The 19,175-nt window shown below is 38.3% G+C and overlaps 2 protein-coding genes across 28 annotated transcripts in view; one reads left to right on the top strand and one right to left on the bottom strand.

Annotated features, from left to right (window-relative positions):
• Window positions 1-4,997, bottom strand: part of FUBP1 (far upstream element binding protein 1) — a 34,879-nt gene extending 29,882 nt beyond the window's left edge. For 14 of the 24 annotated variants that reach the window (XR_009345372.1, XR_009345378.1, XR_009345377.1 and 11 more), the window contains exon 1: window positions 4,756-4,997. Coding sequence is in view for 18 of the 24 variants with exons in the window: in XM_059137605.1 (XP_058993588.1) it covers window positions 4,756-4,875 (120 nt within the window). In the remaining 6 variants the exon portion in view is untranslated. The remainder of the gene's footprint in view (window positions 1-4,755) is intronic. The other 10 variants (XM_059137611.1, XM_059137609.1, XM_059137607.1 and 7 more) reach the window with 3 other exon arrangements.
• Window positions 4,998-5,249: 252 nt separating this feature from the next.
• DNAJB4 (DnaJ heat shock protein family (Hsp40) member B4) overlaps window positions 5,250-19,175 on the top strand; it is a 44,545-nt gene continuing 30,619 nt past the window's right edge. The window contains exon 1 of one of the 4 annotated variants that reach the window (XM_059137625.1): window positions 5,250-5,497. The gene's annotated coding sequence lies outside the window, so the exon portion shown is untranslated. Of the gene's footprint in view, window positions 5,506-16,857; window positions 16,874-19,175 lie in introns of those variants that run through there. The other 3 variants (XM_059137628.1, XM_059137627.1, XM_059137626.1) reach the window with 3 other exon arrangements.

Here is a 19,175-nt window from a genome sequence, read left to right on the forward strand (position 1 = left end):
CGAATTAAATAATAAGTACACAAATGGACACTGAAAACTTAAAGAGTGGAAAGCATCTCAGTTTTTTAAAAATTTGTACACATGTAACGTTTTGGGTATGTTGCATTAAATAAAATATGTGACTTGCATTATATTTCTATCAGACAATCCTATTCTATGGAAACATGGGGGTGGGGGAAGCCTGGAAAGCTGTATCTCAAAGAAAAGTCTCAGCTACAAAAAAATAAATCATTTCATTCCTAAAGACTTTTTTAGAGTGGGGCAAGTAACTGCTTACACTTACCTAAACATATTAAAAAAACAGCAGCCTCAACTCATAGACAGGACACAATCAGTAAAAGAAAATGTTTTTTCATATATTTCAATATATTTAGTATATTGAGTAAGTACAATATACTGAATATATTGAATAAATTCAATATACTGAATATATTGAACAAATTCAATATATTCAATATATTTCATGTATTTCTTTATGAGTATTTACTTCATTTTTTATGAAATGAGATATGGAACTAAGACTGCTGAGTGCCAGCAATAGGCAAAATTCCATACTGTATTTTTACTGTATGTCACTGAATCATCACAACGACCCTAAGAGATGAGAATACTTAGTGAGATAGTGATCCATTTTACAGGTGAAAAAAATCTCAAGCGAACTTAACTCAGGTTATATGGTAAGTCAATGGAGGAGATGTTCCAATTTCTATATAGCTCCACGCTAATTACTAGAAGGGGGTAAGCACCAAATGTGAGTGATACGCTCATTAGAGCTTCATTACATTATTCTGCTAATTCTGAGTATGTCTGAAATTTTCCATGATAAAAAATTACTCAGAAAATTCAAACATCTGGTGTCTAGAATTTCCCCAAAGAATCCTGATGTGAACTAAGCCAACTGCTTCATGCTTCATTATAATTAGAAAACTGGAAAGGATTAAGTATACTCAAAGACTTGAGTCTTAAAAATCCACTTACGTATCACTTAAAATTGAATATATATTCAATTCCCAACTGTATTTCCTAGGGTTTCTAGATTTCCCTTTTTCTCCCAAAGCACACCAGGATTAAATATTAAAAATGCTTGATTTTAAAAAGGCTTTGGGGAGGGGGGGGGCACCTGGCTGTCTCAGTCAAAAGAATCTGTGACTCCGGAACTCAGGGTCCACATTGGGTGTAGAGATTACTTAAAACAAACAAACAAACAAAAAACAAAAAAAGGCTTTGGTCAATCTAACCTTCCTTAATCATCCTTTCACTTACTCAAAAACCTGTTCCATATCTTTGAGCAGCTATAAAAATCTTATTTCTTTTCTGAAAGGTTTCTTCATCAAACCTGAAAACAACTTCTTTTCCACCAAGTTTTAAAAGTCTTAATTAACATTTGAATTGTTCCTTATTACTTAAATACACTGCCTGGTACTGATTTTAGAAGAACTATTTCAGGTCAGACAAGACAGTAACTACTGATGATCTTAAGCCGTGAGTACCTTCTGCAGTTAGCTTTTGTAAATGCTGCATGAGTTTGCAGAACACCACTCCTTGAACGCCAAGGAACTTCTGCACAGAGAAAGGATACTTATTTATACCTCCCTATTATTCATTATTCACTGAATAGTTCTAAAACTATCCAAATGAAAATGAAAGGTTGATACTTAGTTCACTCAAGAGAATTAGTAACACCATCTTAAACATTCAGAAACAGTACAAAGACATTAGAAAAGAACTACTCACTAAGAATACTAACAACCATTTTTAACACTGTCCCCTCCTACAACAGAGAAATTTATCATAATCAAACTTTGCTATCCTGTTACCAAATGTAGAAACAAACCTCCCCCCCAGAAGCCTACTCAAGTGCTAGTTTTCAAAAGAAATTAACGTTAACTGAAAAACAACAATTCTATTTTATAAAATTTTCATTGCATTCAAACAATTGCAGCTTGCATCACTTTTACAATCAGGGAAGAGATTCCAAGAATAACTGATTACTTAAAGACTAATAGTTGTTTACAAGCTAAAGAATCAAGGCTTATACTCTTGCTTTAATGCGTGTTCTACCAATGATGGAGTCCCACTCTGATTCACTTCTATCTTCCCAATGTCAAGGAGAAAAAAGGTAGAGAGATACATTTTGATCATTCAACATTTCAGAGACAAACCTGCCTTAGTGTGATCACCAAACTCCTAACCAAAGAATCCCAACCCACCCTTTCGAGTTACAGCTTGAAATACACAAATAGAAATCTCTCCAGTGTACCCGCTGGAAACCCTAAACTAGAGAAGCAATCTGGTGCCCCTGTGCTGAATTTAGCTCAGAGAGTATTTAAAAATCTGGAAATTACACATTAAAAAATAAGCCATTGGAATTCTCTGGAAAAATGATTGAGCAATTTGGTCTAAATTACCAGATGGCAAAATGAGCTAGGCAGTAACCACTTGTCCTGCATTAACAAAGAACCGTCCAGTTAAAAAAAGCCAAGAGCATCCCCATTAGTACACAGCTCTGAGGGCAAGAAGCTGTTCTTACACCTCTTCCTTCCAAGAACACTGCATAATACGCTGGACAAAGAAAAGAAACTTAAGGTTAGATGAAGATTTTGGAAATATAATCCAGCATGCTTTTAACATAGATAAGGAAAAAGTAGTTCAGATATTAACCTAACTTGTTTCTTCAGTCCAAGTACTCCTCCCTGTATTCCATTTATATATCAGACAAGCAGCTATAACTGACATTATAGAGGCATCTTCAAAAGTAATCAGAAGGGGAAATTCAAATCAAAAGCTAAATTTAGGAATCTCAGGCTTAAGGTCAATTCTGTAAAGAAACAATCAAATTATTACAGCAAGACATCTATAAAGAATCATATCATTACAACAAGAGCATTGAGGCAGCTGACCTATTGGCATAAAAAGAGAGTACAGGAAATCCACAGTTTGAAGGCAATTTCTTTATTTAAAAAAGCCATCTAACATAATCAGGAAATTACAGCTTAGCCAAATAATTAAGTCCAATTTTTAATTAAAGCATGGTAACCTGAGGCCTTTCAGAAGTTGTATTCATCTGTACTCACCTCCATTTCCACCCTCTTCCCCAACCAACATTATCCTCCAGTGACTTCATTCCTGGGTTCCTGTCATTCCAAAACCCTCATACCTTTGCACATGCTGCTTCTTTTTTCCACTGATCAAACTTTCACTCATTCTTTAATGCCTTGCTTAAAATATCAGTCCTTTGGCAGTTAGGCACCCCACTCTTTGGTGTTGTGTACAGTGCCTGACTCACAGCAGGAACTCTATAAATGTTTACAAAACAAGTGGATAAATTAACGGTGCCCATTTTTGTCTACTCCTCTCTGAATGCATTAATCAGATACTACTATTCATTTGCATTTGGTTCCTTGATTGTATCATCACTTCCTAGAAGGCAGAAATACAATTCACACAGTAAAAAAATCTCTAGTATCTAAGTTCAGTGTGTAGCACAAATTAATTCAATACACTGGTCAAATAAAGTAATGCAGGTGAGTCCTTCAACCAATCTAATAATAATCCTCTAACAGTTTATGTCATTATATAAATGTTTCAGTCGCTATTACAAAAACGTTCAGATGAACGAAAATTCAGGTGAAAAATTACACAATTAGTATTAATGGTGACTTTTGACTATTTCTGATCATACACAACTATAGGTAAGTTTAATTATATGTTCACATTATAAAAATAAGAGCCACTTGTTACATTATTACAGACTTTACGCAGGTTGACTCAAATGATGCTTTGATGCAACTGGAGAGTGAAAAAGGTTAACAAAGTTAACGCAAACAAAACACACCACAAAATTAGTTTCTGATTCCCGTTCGCTTAACGCTATAATCTAAAAATGTCGTAACTAGAATAAAATTATTTTGCTTACATACAACATCACACACTTTAAGTTATAGTTATGTTAAGGGACCATCTAATAAAGTTCCAATTAAGAAGCCTTTAAATTTCCTGGAGTAATTTTATTTTCCCCGTTTGGGAAAGAACTGCCTTCAGGGCAAATGTACGCACCTACGTAATACAAAGAGGTCTGGTCAGTTTACGACTCTGAACAGAGAGGCAGATTCAAACTGAAACTCGGATATAATAGGCCTGAAGCCATTTTGAGAAATAAGAGGAAAGGGCTGGTAGAACCCAATGACACATAAATCCTGCTCTGAGGAAGGATTCTAACACGGGATACTAGTGCTCTCTTCCTTGTAGATGTGAAAGTGAATGATACAGGAAGGTTAATTTTGAGACAGCCCGAATGAGCTGGAAGCTATAAAGACTGCTGTACTGACATATCCCTCCCTTATCACGGTTCCTGAGGACAGACCCTAGTCCTCTCCCAAACTCATTACCAGAACCTTCCATACTATTGTGTAAAAACTACGCGCGCTTTATCCCACGGAAAACGTTCAATCTGAAAAAAAGGAAATGCCACGCTAACTCTTCAGTGAAAGCGCGACTGCCGCAGAAGCGAAAGACCTAAAGCCATCTACGCGTAACACGCGTTGGGTTCTAAATGGCTTAGACGCCAAGATCCACAAAACCGAGCTCCGGCCTCCGAATTGTATTACCAACGTGAGGAACCATAAATCTCCTCACATTTCAGGGCCCGGAAGGGCACTTCTTTCCTCTTCCTCATGCGCGAAGAAGTAGCGGCCTACTCAGCCAGCGGCCAATTACCGTGAGCGTTCGGGATCCCGCCGCGCGGTCCAGACTTACCTGCCGTGCTCTCTGCAGCGCATCTTTGAAAGCATCGTTAACTCCCCCACCGCCGCCGCCGCCGCCTCCACCACCAGCTGAGCCAGAAGAAGGTGGAGGCACTGTTGAGTAGTCTGCCATGCCTACGCTACAGTGGCCGCTGCCGCTTCTTCGCAGACACCTTCCCTCAGCCAACTGCTAAGAAAGAAAGAAAATGGCGGCCGTCGATCCTGTATCACATTCTTGTGCGACCATCGTGCCGTAAAGGGGCGGAGACTGAAAGGAGAAAATCTCGCGATGTTTTGAGGCAACGAACCGGTGTGGGGGTGGGGCTGAAAAAAACAAGGAGAGGCCGAAGGATGTCGCGAGACTTGTGTTTAAGATCTCGCGAGAATGGATTTTATTTTGGCGCCTCCTCTGCGCGCATTCTCTTGTTGAGACTGTGTTGCTTCTACTTCCGGGGTGGTGGGTGCGACTGGCGCGGCGACCGCGGTTGGCTTGCAATTTTGAAGACCTCAAGAAAGAGTAGTTGGTTTTTATTGGTTGCAGACTCGGGGAGGGACTGTGGGTGAATTTCGCGCGTAGGGTCATTTTCTGTATCCAGGGAAAGAGGGTAACGTCGACAGGCGTAAGGACGACGCTACAGTATCTCGAGAGCGCCGCAACCAGGAGTGTGCCTGGGAGAAGGGCGCCCGGGACGCCACGCGGAGATGTTTCTGAAAACGTCCTCCCGGCCCGGCGGGATCTCGTCCTGATGATCAGGGTAGTAAAGTGTCCCTGTATTTTACGTATAGATTGGCAGATGTGTTTTATCACAAGTGGGGATGAATTCAGGCTTGAGGCCTCTTAGTGCTCTAGCTGATTTCGGTATTTTTGTGTAATGTGAATGAGGCTGTGAAATTGTGACTGCCCTTTTCCTTGTAAAAACGTGATTGTTCCTAAAATTCTGTTGTAACTACAGTTAGTAACCTAGTATGTGTCCAGGGCCCGTTTTATTGAGGTCATCTTACAGTTCACAGAAACATCATTTCTTGACCAAAATTGACTTTGTGGCTTCCGGAAGTTCCTGTAGTTTCTTTAAGAACCCAAATGTAACGTGATGTTCTGAATTGTCATCCCAGGGCTAGATAACTTAAGTGTGTGTATTTTATGTCATCTACTTCAGTTATCAAGTAATTTCAGACCTTCCCAAGCATTTGGTGGCACATAATTTACTCCAGTACTAGTAGTGGCTTCAGACTCATTTGGATGCTTTACGAATCTTATTTAGGAGTCGATAAAGTGATTTTTTTTTTCTCCAAAGTTCCCTTGTTTTTAGATAACAAAGACCGAGGTAAAATGAACTTTACCAATTTTGGCATTTTATGTTTTGTGAGTTAGGTCTAAAAAAGTACCTTTCCCGTTGCTAGTCATAAGAGTAATTGGAAGAAATGTGTGTTGTGATCTTCATAATTGCAGTTAATGTGTGCTTTTGTTCAAGGGCCCAAGTAAAATAACTGTGACATACATGCATGTAGCTGCAAGTGGGCGGACATTTTCCTCCAATGAAGCTTTTCCTACGGTCTTAACCATTTATAGCTCTGATTTTCTTCAGTGTTCCTACCTATCCCTTTAGGTTTGGAGGGGTGAGGATTTGTATTTGGAAAAGCAGCAAATGTATTGGACTACAGACTTAAGTGTAATTGGGAAAAAAGACTAAAAGCATCTTGGGTGGTGTTACTAAAAATTTTTTTCAGTTATGTTTTGAGAAAGTGTGTCTAACAAGTGACATTAATCAACTGATTTTTTTTCATATTTTATGTATTAGGCATATACCAGTCAGTTCTTCTGATCAACATAATGTTAACCATAGAGTGATATGATTCACCTGCAAACAAACTTTATTTCAGACAATTCTAGTTGTCTCTAAATGTGCAAAGTGAAGCCTTTCATCTGTATTTTATTTGTAGACTCTCCTGGAACCAGGGTGGGGAGTTGGAATCAGATCAGGATTTCTTAACTTCTGATAATTATGTTTGGAAATACCACTGTGTACTGAAATATGTTTAGCACCATTCTTAGCCTCTACCCATAGATCCTAGTAACATAACACTGCCCCCCCCCCCCCACACACACACACTCAGTTGTGGCAGTCAAAAACATCTCCAGACATTGCTGATGTTCCCTGGTAGGCAAAATCATCCTACATTGAGAAACACTGGTCAGCCTTAATTCCTGCCCCTGCCTCTCCATTGGGAAAACCTATTTACCATACTTCTGTGGTACATTCCAAATTCTATTAATTTACATTTCCACTACTCCCAAATTACCATCACTTAGTCCTGGACTGCAATAGTATTCTACTTGGTTTTTCTGCTCCCACCCTTAAATGTCTATAATTAGCTTTTTTAAATTGTGAAATTATAAAAATATGTAATATATGTGTAAATTCTCAAAAGTAACAAGGATCCATTACCAATACTTTTGAAGCTCAAGCCTCTACCTGATTATATTTCAATTGTTTCTTCACATAGCAGCTTGAATGATTTCTTTCTTTAAAACAGATCATCTCACCTTTCTCTTCCTATTAAACTTTTTAAAAGATTTATTTCGGAAAGAGTATGTATCGTGGGGGTGGGCATAAGGGCAGAAGGAGAAGGAGAGAAGACTCCCCACTGAGTAGGGAGCCTGATAGGGCTCCATCTCACAACCCTGAAATCATGACCTGAGCTGAAGCAAAGTTGAACACTTAACTGATTGAACCACTGAGGCACCCCAAGTACTTTAAAATCCTATCTCCTGGAGTGGTGTAAGGGCTCCATATGACCAGGCCACTGTCTCTAAACAATCCTCACTTTAATTCTTCTTCACTAACCGTGCTGTCCAAGATACTTCCTGCCTTTGGGATTTTATGTTTGCTTTTTCTTCTGCCTGGCCTGGATGCTTTTATAGACTTTCACGTGGATGGTTTGTCCTCATCATTCGAGGCTCAGTTCAGATGTCACCTCCTTAGACCATCTCTGACCTCTAGCTGTGCCATTCTGCAATCACTATGTCATTACCATTTTATAGCATTTATCTGAAATTATTTCTGTGTGTTTACTTTTTTATTGTTTCTTTTCCTTTAGAATGTAAACTGGAGAACAAGGACTATCTATTTACCATTGACCAATTCCTAATGCATAGTCAACATTCTAGACTTTTGTTGAAAGTGCATACTGAAAAAAATCTGCCTCTGCATTTTAGTTGTGTGTGGCCTTGGGCAAGTAACTTGTCTCTATGTCTCAGATTTCTATTGATGATCATAACTTCCTTTACTGTCCTCAAATGAGATACCTGTGAGTTCTTCAGAAAACAAAGTGCTATGCAAATGGAAACTAGTAATAAACTTGTAATTTGGCGTCTGGCATTTTAGAATCAAGAAAGTATAATCTGTGTACATTTTATGGATTGCAGTTATGTTCAAATCTTAGTTTTGGTAAAACCCAGGAACGTGCAAGAGCAGCTGAATTGTGGGAAAACTAACCAGTGAATTTTGATTAGGCTCTGTGAGTTCTCAATCTCAGAGCCATTTGTACTTTTCTGGTTACTTTTAAAATTGATGAGATCAGGCTTTTCTTGACTAAATTTATTCCCTTTTACAATGTAAATTTCTTAAAAGTGGATGTATCATAGCTAATAATCTAAAATTGGCTTATTATGCTTTGATGTTGGCTAAATATTTGGCTGAATCATATTTTATAGTCAGACTCTTACCACAGAAATGGTATTTCATATTTTATCCTTAGGATGAAGCAAAAGTTGGTATTTTGAACGCTACAGTAGGGAGCATTTAGATATACCAGATAACAGAGTGAGAAGATAAGCAAATGCAATTAAAGTTGAGCTATTAAATGCAGTGGCAAGTTTCTTATTTTACCTTCTGACTTACTGGTTACCAAATGACTACATGATTTTTTTCTTAGCACAGTTTTCACTTTTGGATTTGTTAAATCTGTGAAATATTAACAGATTCTTATTTTTAGCTTTTGGAGAAAAGTCCATTATGGCTTTTTTTTTTAAAGATTTTATTTATTTATTTGAAGGGGGATCACAAATAGGCAGAGAGGCAGGCAGTGGAGGGGGAAGCAGACTCCCCACTGAGTAGAGAGCCGGATGTGGGGCTCGATCCCAGGACCCTGAAATCATGACCTGAGCTGAAGGCAGAGGCTTAACTCACTGAGCCACCCAGGTGCCCCATCCATTATGGCTTTTTAACAGGCATTTTTTTTTTTTAAGATTTATTTATTTTAGAGAGGGAGAGAGTCAACAGACTTGCTGCTGAGCACAGAGCCTAACAAGGGACTCCCATCTCCCAACTCTGAGATCATGACCTGAGCTGAAACCAAGAGTGGGATGCATAACTGACTGTGCCATCCATGTGTCCCTTAACAGGCATCTTAGAATGACATAATTGTACAGGTTTCCTGCCTCAGCTTTCTATGGATCACCTACCTTCTAACAGCTCTTAGCCAGAAGGATCTGAAAACTACATGCTATATACTGTGTGTCATTTAAACCAGGCCAGTATTTCCTTAGTACGTAGTTACAACAGATTCAGGTTAGATGTGAGGAGGGAAGTGGCCACTTCAAATTAAAGTAAATAGTTCAGGATGTCGTTAGGGTGTTTGATCATTAGGTTGGTTTTTGGTTTAATGACTTTTATATCCCTTTGGACTGAGTTTTTAGAATTTTATTTCAGACTGAGGTGTGAATGGAAGCAGGATATATTAGCATTTTATTTTTTTTTAAGATTTTATTTTTTGTGAGAAAAATAAATGTATTTATTTTAAGAGAGAGCATGTGAGCACATGAGTTGCGGGGAGGGACAGAGGGAGAAGGGGACTCTCCGCCTAGCAGGGAGCCTGATTTAGGACTTGATCCTAGGACTCTGGTATCATGGTCTGAACTGAAGGCAGACACTTAACCAACTGAGCCACCCAGGCACCCATATATTAGCATTTTAGAGAACAGAGTTGTTAATACAAATTAACTTTGGAACATTTTGGAAAACAACAGTTTGACCAGTGTCTGAAACTGGAGGTAGCCCCAGATAGTGGAAAGGACTCTAGGCTAAGTCCAAGAGGATCTGTGTTAAAGTATGACCCATGTGCCCTTTGGTAAGTCACACAACTTCCTTTTACCAGTGTACCTAAAAGAGAGGGCAATTTAATCTGTTTCTGAAAAGTAGCCAACAGTAAAGGATAATAAAAGGTCTTATGTTTTTACACTGTGACTTCTGTTTTCCCTTTCAGAAGTTAGTAATACTATCATCTCATGCTCAGTTATTAGAGATTTCTTCTCTGATTTGGGTGCCAAATTTGATAGTGTGTCCTGATTGAAGGGCTGTAAGTAGACTGAAGAATACTAGGATATTGTTTAAGATCATTGATTTGCCCTAAATCTAGACTTCTATTATCCTTGTCATTCTCACTTACCCATAACTGCAGAGCTCCCTTTTTATCAGGTACACTTCCCACCTCTTCCATTTTACTATTGCCTGGTAATTTCCATTTTAACAGAAAGCCTGTCGAGAACTCTAAAAATTCAGGGATTCTTAGTTGTTGTCATGTACTTCGTCATGACAATAATAGCATAGTATCACTTATTGTTTGTTTGGAATTCCCACTAGATTGTAGTGTCCATGACAGTAAAGCTTATGTCTTTCTGTGTCTTTACTGCATAGCACACTCATAGCAATAGCTAATAATGGCTAGTGCGATATACTGGTTACTGTTCTAAATGCTTTGTCTGTATTTAATTCATTTATGCTTACAGTGGCTCTATGAGGTGCTTATTAAAAACTCTTGCTGGGGTACAGGTAAGTTAACTAACTTGCCCAGGGTCACATATTAGTAAGTGTTAGTGATTTGAACCCAGGCGACCTGTGTTGAAAGAATTGAAGAATCTATAAAAAATCAAGTAATGAAATGGATCTCTGTAGTTTCCTATGGTGTGGTTCACAACTTCGTATTTCTTACTTGGATTTTAAAAATATATGCATTTGTTTTTATTGAGATGTATGCCAAAGTTTGTCATGAGAACCAGGTCTTAATGTAAGGTAATAAAAATATTACATACAAAATTAAAGAACCCATGTGTTATATAAAAAGATAAAGCCTTGTTTTTCTGTGTTTAATTGTATTGGATGAATCAGTAATATGCTTTACTAAAATTAATGTATATATAATGTTTAGAGTGTATATATATATATATACATATATATTTGGTATGATTAATACTATTTTTCAGATACATTGTTTAGGGGGTTTATGTGTTTGTAATCCACATGACAAACTAGATTGTAAGCCCCTTCAAGAAAAGAATAGGATTGTTTAATTTAAATTTTTCCTCTGTATTACCACAGAGTGTCTATGATAGTGTTTGTACTGTTTGCATATTGGATTCCTCTATAAAATAGCCCACCTCCAAAAACATATCAAAAGTTTTAAAATCAGACTTTTGGGGCTCCTGGGTGGCTAAGTTGTTAAGCATCTGCCTTCAGCTCAGGTCAGGATCCCAGGGATCTGGAATCAAGTCCCGCATTGGGCTTCCTGTTCTGGGAAGCCTGCTTCTCCCACTCGCACTCCCCCTGTTTGTGCTCCCTCTCTCTCTGTGTCTCTGTCAAATAAATAAATAAAATCTTTAAAAAAAAATAAAATCAGACTCTTCAGAAAATTAAGAGTAGAATTCTGTGTAATTTAATTTTTTAGAACAATTAATGTTGAGACAAAGGCTCTTCCTGAAAATGAGATAAATTTTCTTTGCCCTTCAGTGAAGGCAGAAAGCATATATGGGGGAAAAGAGGGGCTTGCTAAGGTTCCTTCCCAACTTTACATGGTTCTTCAACTTTAATGAAAGAAGGACCATCCTTACTGTATCGTACACAGTGCCTCTTTGAATATATAAATCGTGTTTAGCTAGTTGCACACATCTGTTGGCAGCCTGTGTGTAAGCAGGATCTGTCCTTTGACCAGGATCATGGGAGATACAGCACAGCATCATAAAATATATAGGAAATTGAATCAATATTTAATGAAAAAAATTCAGAGCTACCTGCCCTTACCGATATACCGTAATGCTCCCTTACTATAGGGATAATGGTAGGTTGAAAATTTCGTACTCCTGACAGTTTCTGTCTCAAAAAATTGGCTTTACCACCCAGTTCCCGAGTGCTTTTAGTTAATTATAGCATACATCCAAATAACTTAGAATAAAGCTGGTATATAATGCTGCAGAATATAATATATAATAAAACTACAGAGTGTATGTAATATATATGGTTTCATAATTTTTTTGACCTGTGAAAGTATTTAAAAATTTTAATTCCGGGGCGCCGGGGTGGCTCAGTGGGTAAAAGCCTCTGCCTTCGGCTCAGGTCCGGATCTCAGGGTCCTGGGATCGAGCCCCAAGTCGAGCTCTCTGCTCAGCGGGGAGCCTGCTTCCTCCTCTCCCTCTCTGCCTGCCTCTCTGCCTACTTGTGATCTCTCTCTCTGTCAAATAAATAAAATCTTTAGAAAATTTTTTTAATTCCACTGTAGTTAACACACAGTGTTACATAAGTTTTGTTAGTTTACTTAGAATTAGTCCTGTACTTATTCCTTAGAAGTATTTCCAGATCTGTGTCTGCAGCTATCTCCAAGAGATTTTGTGTGTTCAACAACATTTTGTGTGTTGCTTCAAAACCAAAATGTCTAAAATAAATTGATATATTTACTGTTCTTATTCTCCGTTTATTTTGTGGTCAAAATCTGTTTATTTTTTCTCTCCCTAATTGAATCACATATTTATACATCAGTTCCTTTCACTTCTGTTACATTTATCCTATTCATTAAAATTTTAGCCAAATAAAGATCAAAATTAAAAATCATCTTTTTTCATAAACTTTAACCTGACTAACCAATTCCGTTGATCTTTTACTTAATTCAGTATATTGATTACAGGGAGCTTTTTTAAAATGTTAAATAAAGCTGAGCCCTGACCCCCACTCCCAGAATCTTGATTTCATTGGTCTATATCTGTATGTGTAACAACTTCCTAAGTTGATCCTTAAAGTGTAGCCCACACTTGAGAACCACTAAAATAAAATTGCTCCATTAGACTTTTGCTAATTTTTGATGCCTTATAGTTTGTTCTCTAGTGATTATGGGCATATAGTCTAGAGAATTCAAGGTCTAGAAGCATTTTGTTTTTGAACCCTATCAAGTTTTTGTTGATCTAGGCTAGGACAGTGTTCCTTAATCAAGAGTATGTTTGAGGAAAAACCCTGCATTATCTAGGGTGTTTTTTAAAAATGTGGATACTTGGGCCCCACCTGGACCTAATGTAACTTGTTTTAGAAAATTTACATCTCTTATTTAAAAAAAAAAATAGGCATCGTAGTTGATTCTTATGTTTATCAGTCTGAAAACTGGTCTCTTATGCAAAAAGTTTAATAATTACAGGATTTAGCTTAATTATATTTTGTTTCCCCAGTTAGACTAGTATATGTTCTGAACACAGATATCTTGTTTTCTCCCCTTTTCTCTTGTATAAAGGAGAGCTGGTTGAAGACTGGATCTTACTCTGGTTTGCCAATATATCTTGGTGCTTTTATGTTGGTAAAGTCTTTTTTTTTTTTTTTTTTAAGATCTCATTTATTTGACAGGGAGGAGAGCAAGAACAAGCGCAGGGAGGAGCAAAGGAAGAGGAAGAAGCAGGTTCCCCATTGAGCAGGGAGCCTGACATGGGGTTCAATCCCAGGACCCTAGGATCACGACCTGAGCCAAAAGCAGACACTGAACTGACTGAGCCACCCAGGTGCCCCTATGTTGGTAAAATTTTAGTATCAAATTGAATTGTTTGTTATCATAGTTACCACTTCCCTGCAAAGCTAGAGTCAATTGCTAAATACGTGGTTATAAATATTGGGGGCTTTTGAGGCTATCTAGCATGGAAAAGAAGAGTCACTCAACTTCTTAGGATAGCAGACTTGGAAAGACCTTGAAGATCATCTAATCTGTTTCTCTCATTTTATGGTGGAGGAAATTGACCTGGATTGCTTGAAAGCCATGCACAAAGTGACAAGATTAATTGCTGTGTCAACACTAGACTCCTAATCCAGTGCTCTTTATTTCATCAAAGAACTCTGAAACAGCAGTGATTCAGTTAAATTTCAGTTGGAGGTTTTCTGCTTCTTAGGTACAAGGGGAACACGAATCTTTGCAGAACCAAAAACATCTTGATTTTTATAATCAGGACGTCTACCTTTACAACATTTATATTTTGAAATAGATTATTGAAAGAGGATCTTTGCCAGTGAAAGAAATCCTTAACTGAAGACGGGTGGGTATGAGATGTAAAGCCCACTTGGCATACGGTTTTGTTGTTGTTTTTTAGTGGAACTTTGCTTCTCTGTCCTGACATTTTCATGTCTCTATTTATAGCAGTGATCTCTTTGGAATTTGCCTTCTGATTCTGTTTGTTCTTTTATGTTGCTTCATATTAAGTGATATTCTCACTTCACTTTTGTTAAAATATATTTGAAAGGACTTGAAAAGAAGTAATTAAAATGTTTAAAAGCACCTGAAATTGTTATTTTTTCTTTGATTTACATAATCATTTTTTATAACAGGTCATCTAATTGTAGTACCTAGTGATACAAATACTAATTTTTCAAGATAGAATGGTACTTTATTTTTTAAATTTAAGATCATATGAAGCCTACAATAAATTTCTTTGGTCCAGAACAGATAATGCTTTTAGATTCTTAACAACCTTGCTCTTTAAGGATGTACTTTGATATAGGTGAAGACCGAGAGATTTTTACTTAGATCCTTTTTTTTGAAATAAAGATTTTATTTATTTATTTGACAGAGATCACAAATAGGCAGAGAGGTTGGGGTGGGGGGAGAAGGCTCCCCGCCGAGCAGAGAGCCCAATCCCAGAACCCTGGCATCATGACCTGAGCCTAAGGCAGAGGCTTTAACCCACTGAGCCACCTAGGTGCCCCTTATTTAGATCCTTTAAAAGGGTAAACTCCTTAAGGGTGGGAACCATTTTATTTACCTTTGTGATTAACATAATGCCTCTCATCCAGTAGGTGCTTATTTATTCGGTTCAGTAAAAATGCTGGACGTTGTTCTAAGTGCTGGAGATATAGTAGCGAACAAAATAGACACATATGCCTACCCTCATGGAGCTTATTCTAGGGAGTTAAGGTTGAATAAAACATGAATCACTGCAAAGACTCCATCTTTGTTTTCAGATAGTTCTTTGGATCAGTCTAACAAAGAATATCTAATTTTGAGCCCCATGTTGGGTGTAGAGATTAATTTAAAATCTTTTAAAAAATAACCTATAGTTGGGGCGCCTGAGTGGCTCAGTGGGTTAAGCCGCTGCCTTTGGCTCAGGTCATGATCTCAGGGTCCTGGGATCGAGTCCCGCATCAGGCTCTCTGCTCAGCAGGGAGCCTGCTTCCCTCTCTCTCTGCCTGCCTCTCCATCTACTTGTAACCTCTCTCTCTCTCTCTGTTAAATAAATAAATAAATCTTTAAAAAAAAATAATGACCTATAGTTTATTAAGCAAGTGTTGAAGAGTTAGAATGGAAGAAATTTAATGATCAGATCAATCATTAAATGTTTACTTCTGAGTGTGCATATGTGAAATTATGTGAAATACATAATTGCCAGTTACTGTCATCCCGATTCTCATTCACTTGTGTGCTGTGTGCAACCCTGTGTAAGGACCCCAATTGCTAGCCAGGCTACAACCAGGGAACTTCATCTCAAATCAGATACTACTGAGTGCCTTTGATTATGCTGGCCAGAAACTCCATATTCACCAAAGTTCTCGTTGTTTACTTGTTTGTCTGTTCTTCACACCAAAGTGTGACCTCCGCAGAGCACCTTGTGTGTTTTATTTAGCACTGAATCCCAAGTACACAAAATAGCAAGCTACATAGTGTTAGTAAATATTAACCAATCAGTCCCTGAGTACTCAAAATACAATTAATTCCCTTTCATTGGTACAAGCTACATCTAGTCTCCAGACTACTCAAAAATTAAAAATCTTCAATTCTAATATTCTTAAGAGCTCTTTTCACTTTATCTTGTTTACTAATATACTCCGTAATTCTGATACTTCCCTTTTCAATCTCTATTACTTCCAGGTCTTGGTTTGCCAGTCACTTTGAGAATTCCCAACTCTTGTTCCCCATGTCTTTCAGTAGTGTCCACTCTTTAAATCCACAACTCCTAGTCACTTAAAATAGACACTGGAGCTCGATGAGCTTCAATTCACCATTATTACCTAAGTGCTAGGTTATTTAACCTTGCCAACTTTAAACTTTAATTTAGAGTTTCAATTTGTTCATTTGTTTAAATGTTTATATTTTTTTAGTATATGTGCTGCCAAAGCGAGCACAAGTGTTTATATTTTTAAATTAAACTCTAGGTCCAATGTGGGGCTCAAACTCATGATCCCAAGATCAAGAGTCACATGCTTTATTGACTGAGACAGCCAGGCACCCCCTGAGTTTGTTTGTTTTTTGATACCTAAGCATTGCTATGAAAATGAAAAATGAGATTATTGTAACCAGATGCTATTTCCCATAAGTAATGAAAACCCGTATTTTTTTTTTTAAAGATTTATTTATTTATTTGACAGAGAGAGAGATCACAAGTAAGCAGAGAGGCAGGCAGAGAGAGAGAGAGGAGGAAGCAGGCTCCCCGCCGAGCAGAGAGCCCGATGTGGGACTCGATCCCAGGACCCTGAGATCATGACCTGAGCCGAAGGCAGCGGCTTAACCCACTGAGCCACCCAGGCGCCCTGAAAACCCGTATTAAATAATAACTGAAAAATCCAGGCACAGAGTGACCCTACGGCTGGTTGAGTTATAGCTCAGCAATACAGGAGATACCCATTTTTTTTCATCTTTGCCCTCTGCCATCCTCAGCACAATGCGCCTGATGATTGCATAAGGGTTGCCATGGTTCCCAGTGTTATGCAGTCATAACTGTAAAGTGGAAGAAGAGAGTTTCTTGTCTTCAAAAGTAAGGAAACCTTTCTACTACCCCCTTCCCCTGGACACCAATCGGACTAACCTTGTGCTGACCAAAGCTGACTCACAGGCTTACTCTAGCAAGTACCATACTTGGTTTTGAATAATTAAGATTCATTTCCTGGGGATAAGGGAGAGGACCCCACCTTCCTAGAAATAGTTACTACTAATGCATTTGTGAATCTTAGAACTCTATCCTTGGAACTTCTTTTCCCCATCTGCATTCACTCTAGTATAATCTCTAGCCTCGAGGGTTTTTTGTTTTTGTTTTTAAAGATTTTATTTATTTATTTGACAGGGAGAGATCACAAGTAGGCAGAGAGGCAGCCAGAGAGAGAGAGATAGGGAAGCAGGCTCCCTGCCGAGCAGAGAGCCTGATGCGGGACTCGATCCCAGGACCCTGAGATGATGACCCGAGCCAAAGGCAGCAGCTTAACCCACTGAGCCACCCAGACGCCCCTAACCTCGAGGTTTTAAGATCACCTCTACTCCCAGTTTTTTATCTTCTGTTTGGACTGCTTCTAAGAATACTAGACTCATATATCCAACTGCCTATTAGATACTACCATTTGTAAGTTTAATAAGCATCTTAAACTTAAAATGTCCAATATTGAACTCCCCAATTCCCCATCCCTCAGCTCTTCTATCTTCCTATATTAGTCAATAGCTTCCTATATTAGTCAATAGTCAAGAACTTTGTTCTTTCCCTTTGCTGAAGCTGAAAAATCTTGTGCTACTGATTTCCCTCACATCCCACATTTGATTCATCAGGAAGTCCTATTGACTATACCTTTAAAATAAATAACACCTCCACTGCTACATCATTGTCCAAACCACCTGAATTATTGGGTCTTCCATCATTACCCACCATACTTTCCCTCTCTTTTTTTAACATAGAAGGCCAAGCAATCCTGTCATTCTGCATAAAACTCCCCAATGGCTTCTCATCTTCCCTTGATACAAATCAAAGTCTTTAGCAGCCTACAAGACTCTACACCATCTAGCCTCTTATTATTTCTCTGACCGTCCCTACCCCATCATTCTGACACAGCTGCACCTTAAAGATGCCTGGCATTCTCTCACCTCCAGAATTTTGTACTTTCATACTTCATTTTTCCCTCTACCTGATATCAACCCACACATATATACATAGCTTTCTCCCTTTTCTCTTTCAGGTCATAGTACAAATGTCATTTTGTCTCTGAAGCCATTTCTGCCTACCCCATCTAAAATTTTAATTCTTTTCCTTAGCTCCTACTACCATCTAACATTGCATAGATTAGTTTTTTTAAAGAATATTTTTAATTACTAAATCTTTATAGGCATGCCTGGGTGGCTCAGGCAGTTAAGTGGCTGACTCTTGGTTTCAGTGCAGGTTGTGATCTCAGTGTCCTGGGATTAAGCCCCATGTGGAACTCCATGCTCTGCAGAGTCTGCTAGAGATTCTCTTCCTCTCCCTCTCCTTCTGCCCCTTCTCCTGATCGCACACACTTGCTTTCTCTCTGTGTGTGTGTCGCTCAAATAAAAAGATACTTAAAAAAAAATCTTTTTAGGAATGCCTGGGTGGCTCAGAGTTAAGCATCTGCCTTTGGCTAGGGTGGTGATCGCAGCGTCCTGGGATAGAGTCCTGCATTGGCTCCTTGCTCAGCAGGGAGCCTGCTTCTCCCTCTGCCTGTCACTGCAGTTCTCCCTGCTTGTGAGCTCTCTCTCTGACGAACAAATAAAATCTTAAAAAAAAAAATAAAATAAAAAAGGAACAGAAAATTCTTTAAAAAAAAAAAATCTTGTCTTCCTCATTAGAACATAAAGTACACAAGGCAGGAATTTTTGTTCATACTGTATCCCCAGTACCTAGAAAGGTAGCTTGGCATATGGAAGGTCATTAAATTGTTTATAAAGAAATGAAAGTCTATTCTTTTTTTTTTTTTTAAAGATTTTATTTATTTATTTGACACAGAGAGATCACAAGTAGGCAGAGAGGCAGGCAGAGAGAGAGAGAGAGAGAGAGAGAGAGGAAAGCAGGCTCTCCCCTCAGCAGAGAGCCTGATACGGGACTTGATCCCAGGACTCTGGGATCATGACCTGAGCCGAAGGCAGCGGCTTAACCCACTGAGCCACCCAGGCGCCCCATGAAAGTCTATTCTTCATGATTTCTTGGTTTTAGCTGTGTCAAATTTAGTAATCTTACTTGTTTCTGATCAATTTCTGATCAATTCCTATTTCTCATAATTGCTAAGTGAGACCATCACCATTCTTACTAAATGCCCTACTTTAAGTCTCAGCTTTTTAGTAGTGGATGTCCTTTCTAAAAAAATTTTTAAAGAACACTGATAGCATCTATGAAATACTTTTCCTTCCTAGTCTATCCTCTTGCTTTCAAAT

This window comes from Mustela lutreola, chromosome 10 (genome assembly GCF_030435805.1).
Source record: "Mustela lutreola isolate mMusLut2 chromosome 10, mMusLut2.pri, whole genome shotgun sequence".
In the NCBI taxonomy this organism is placed as follows: Eukaryota; Metazoa; Chordata; class Mammalia; order Carnivora; family Mustelidae; genus Mustela; species Mustela lutreola.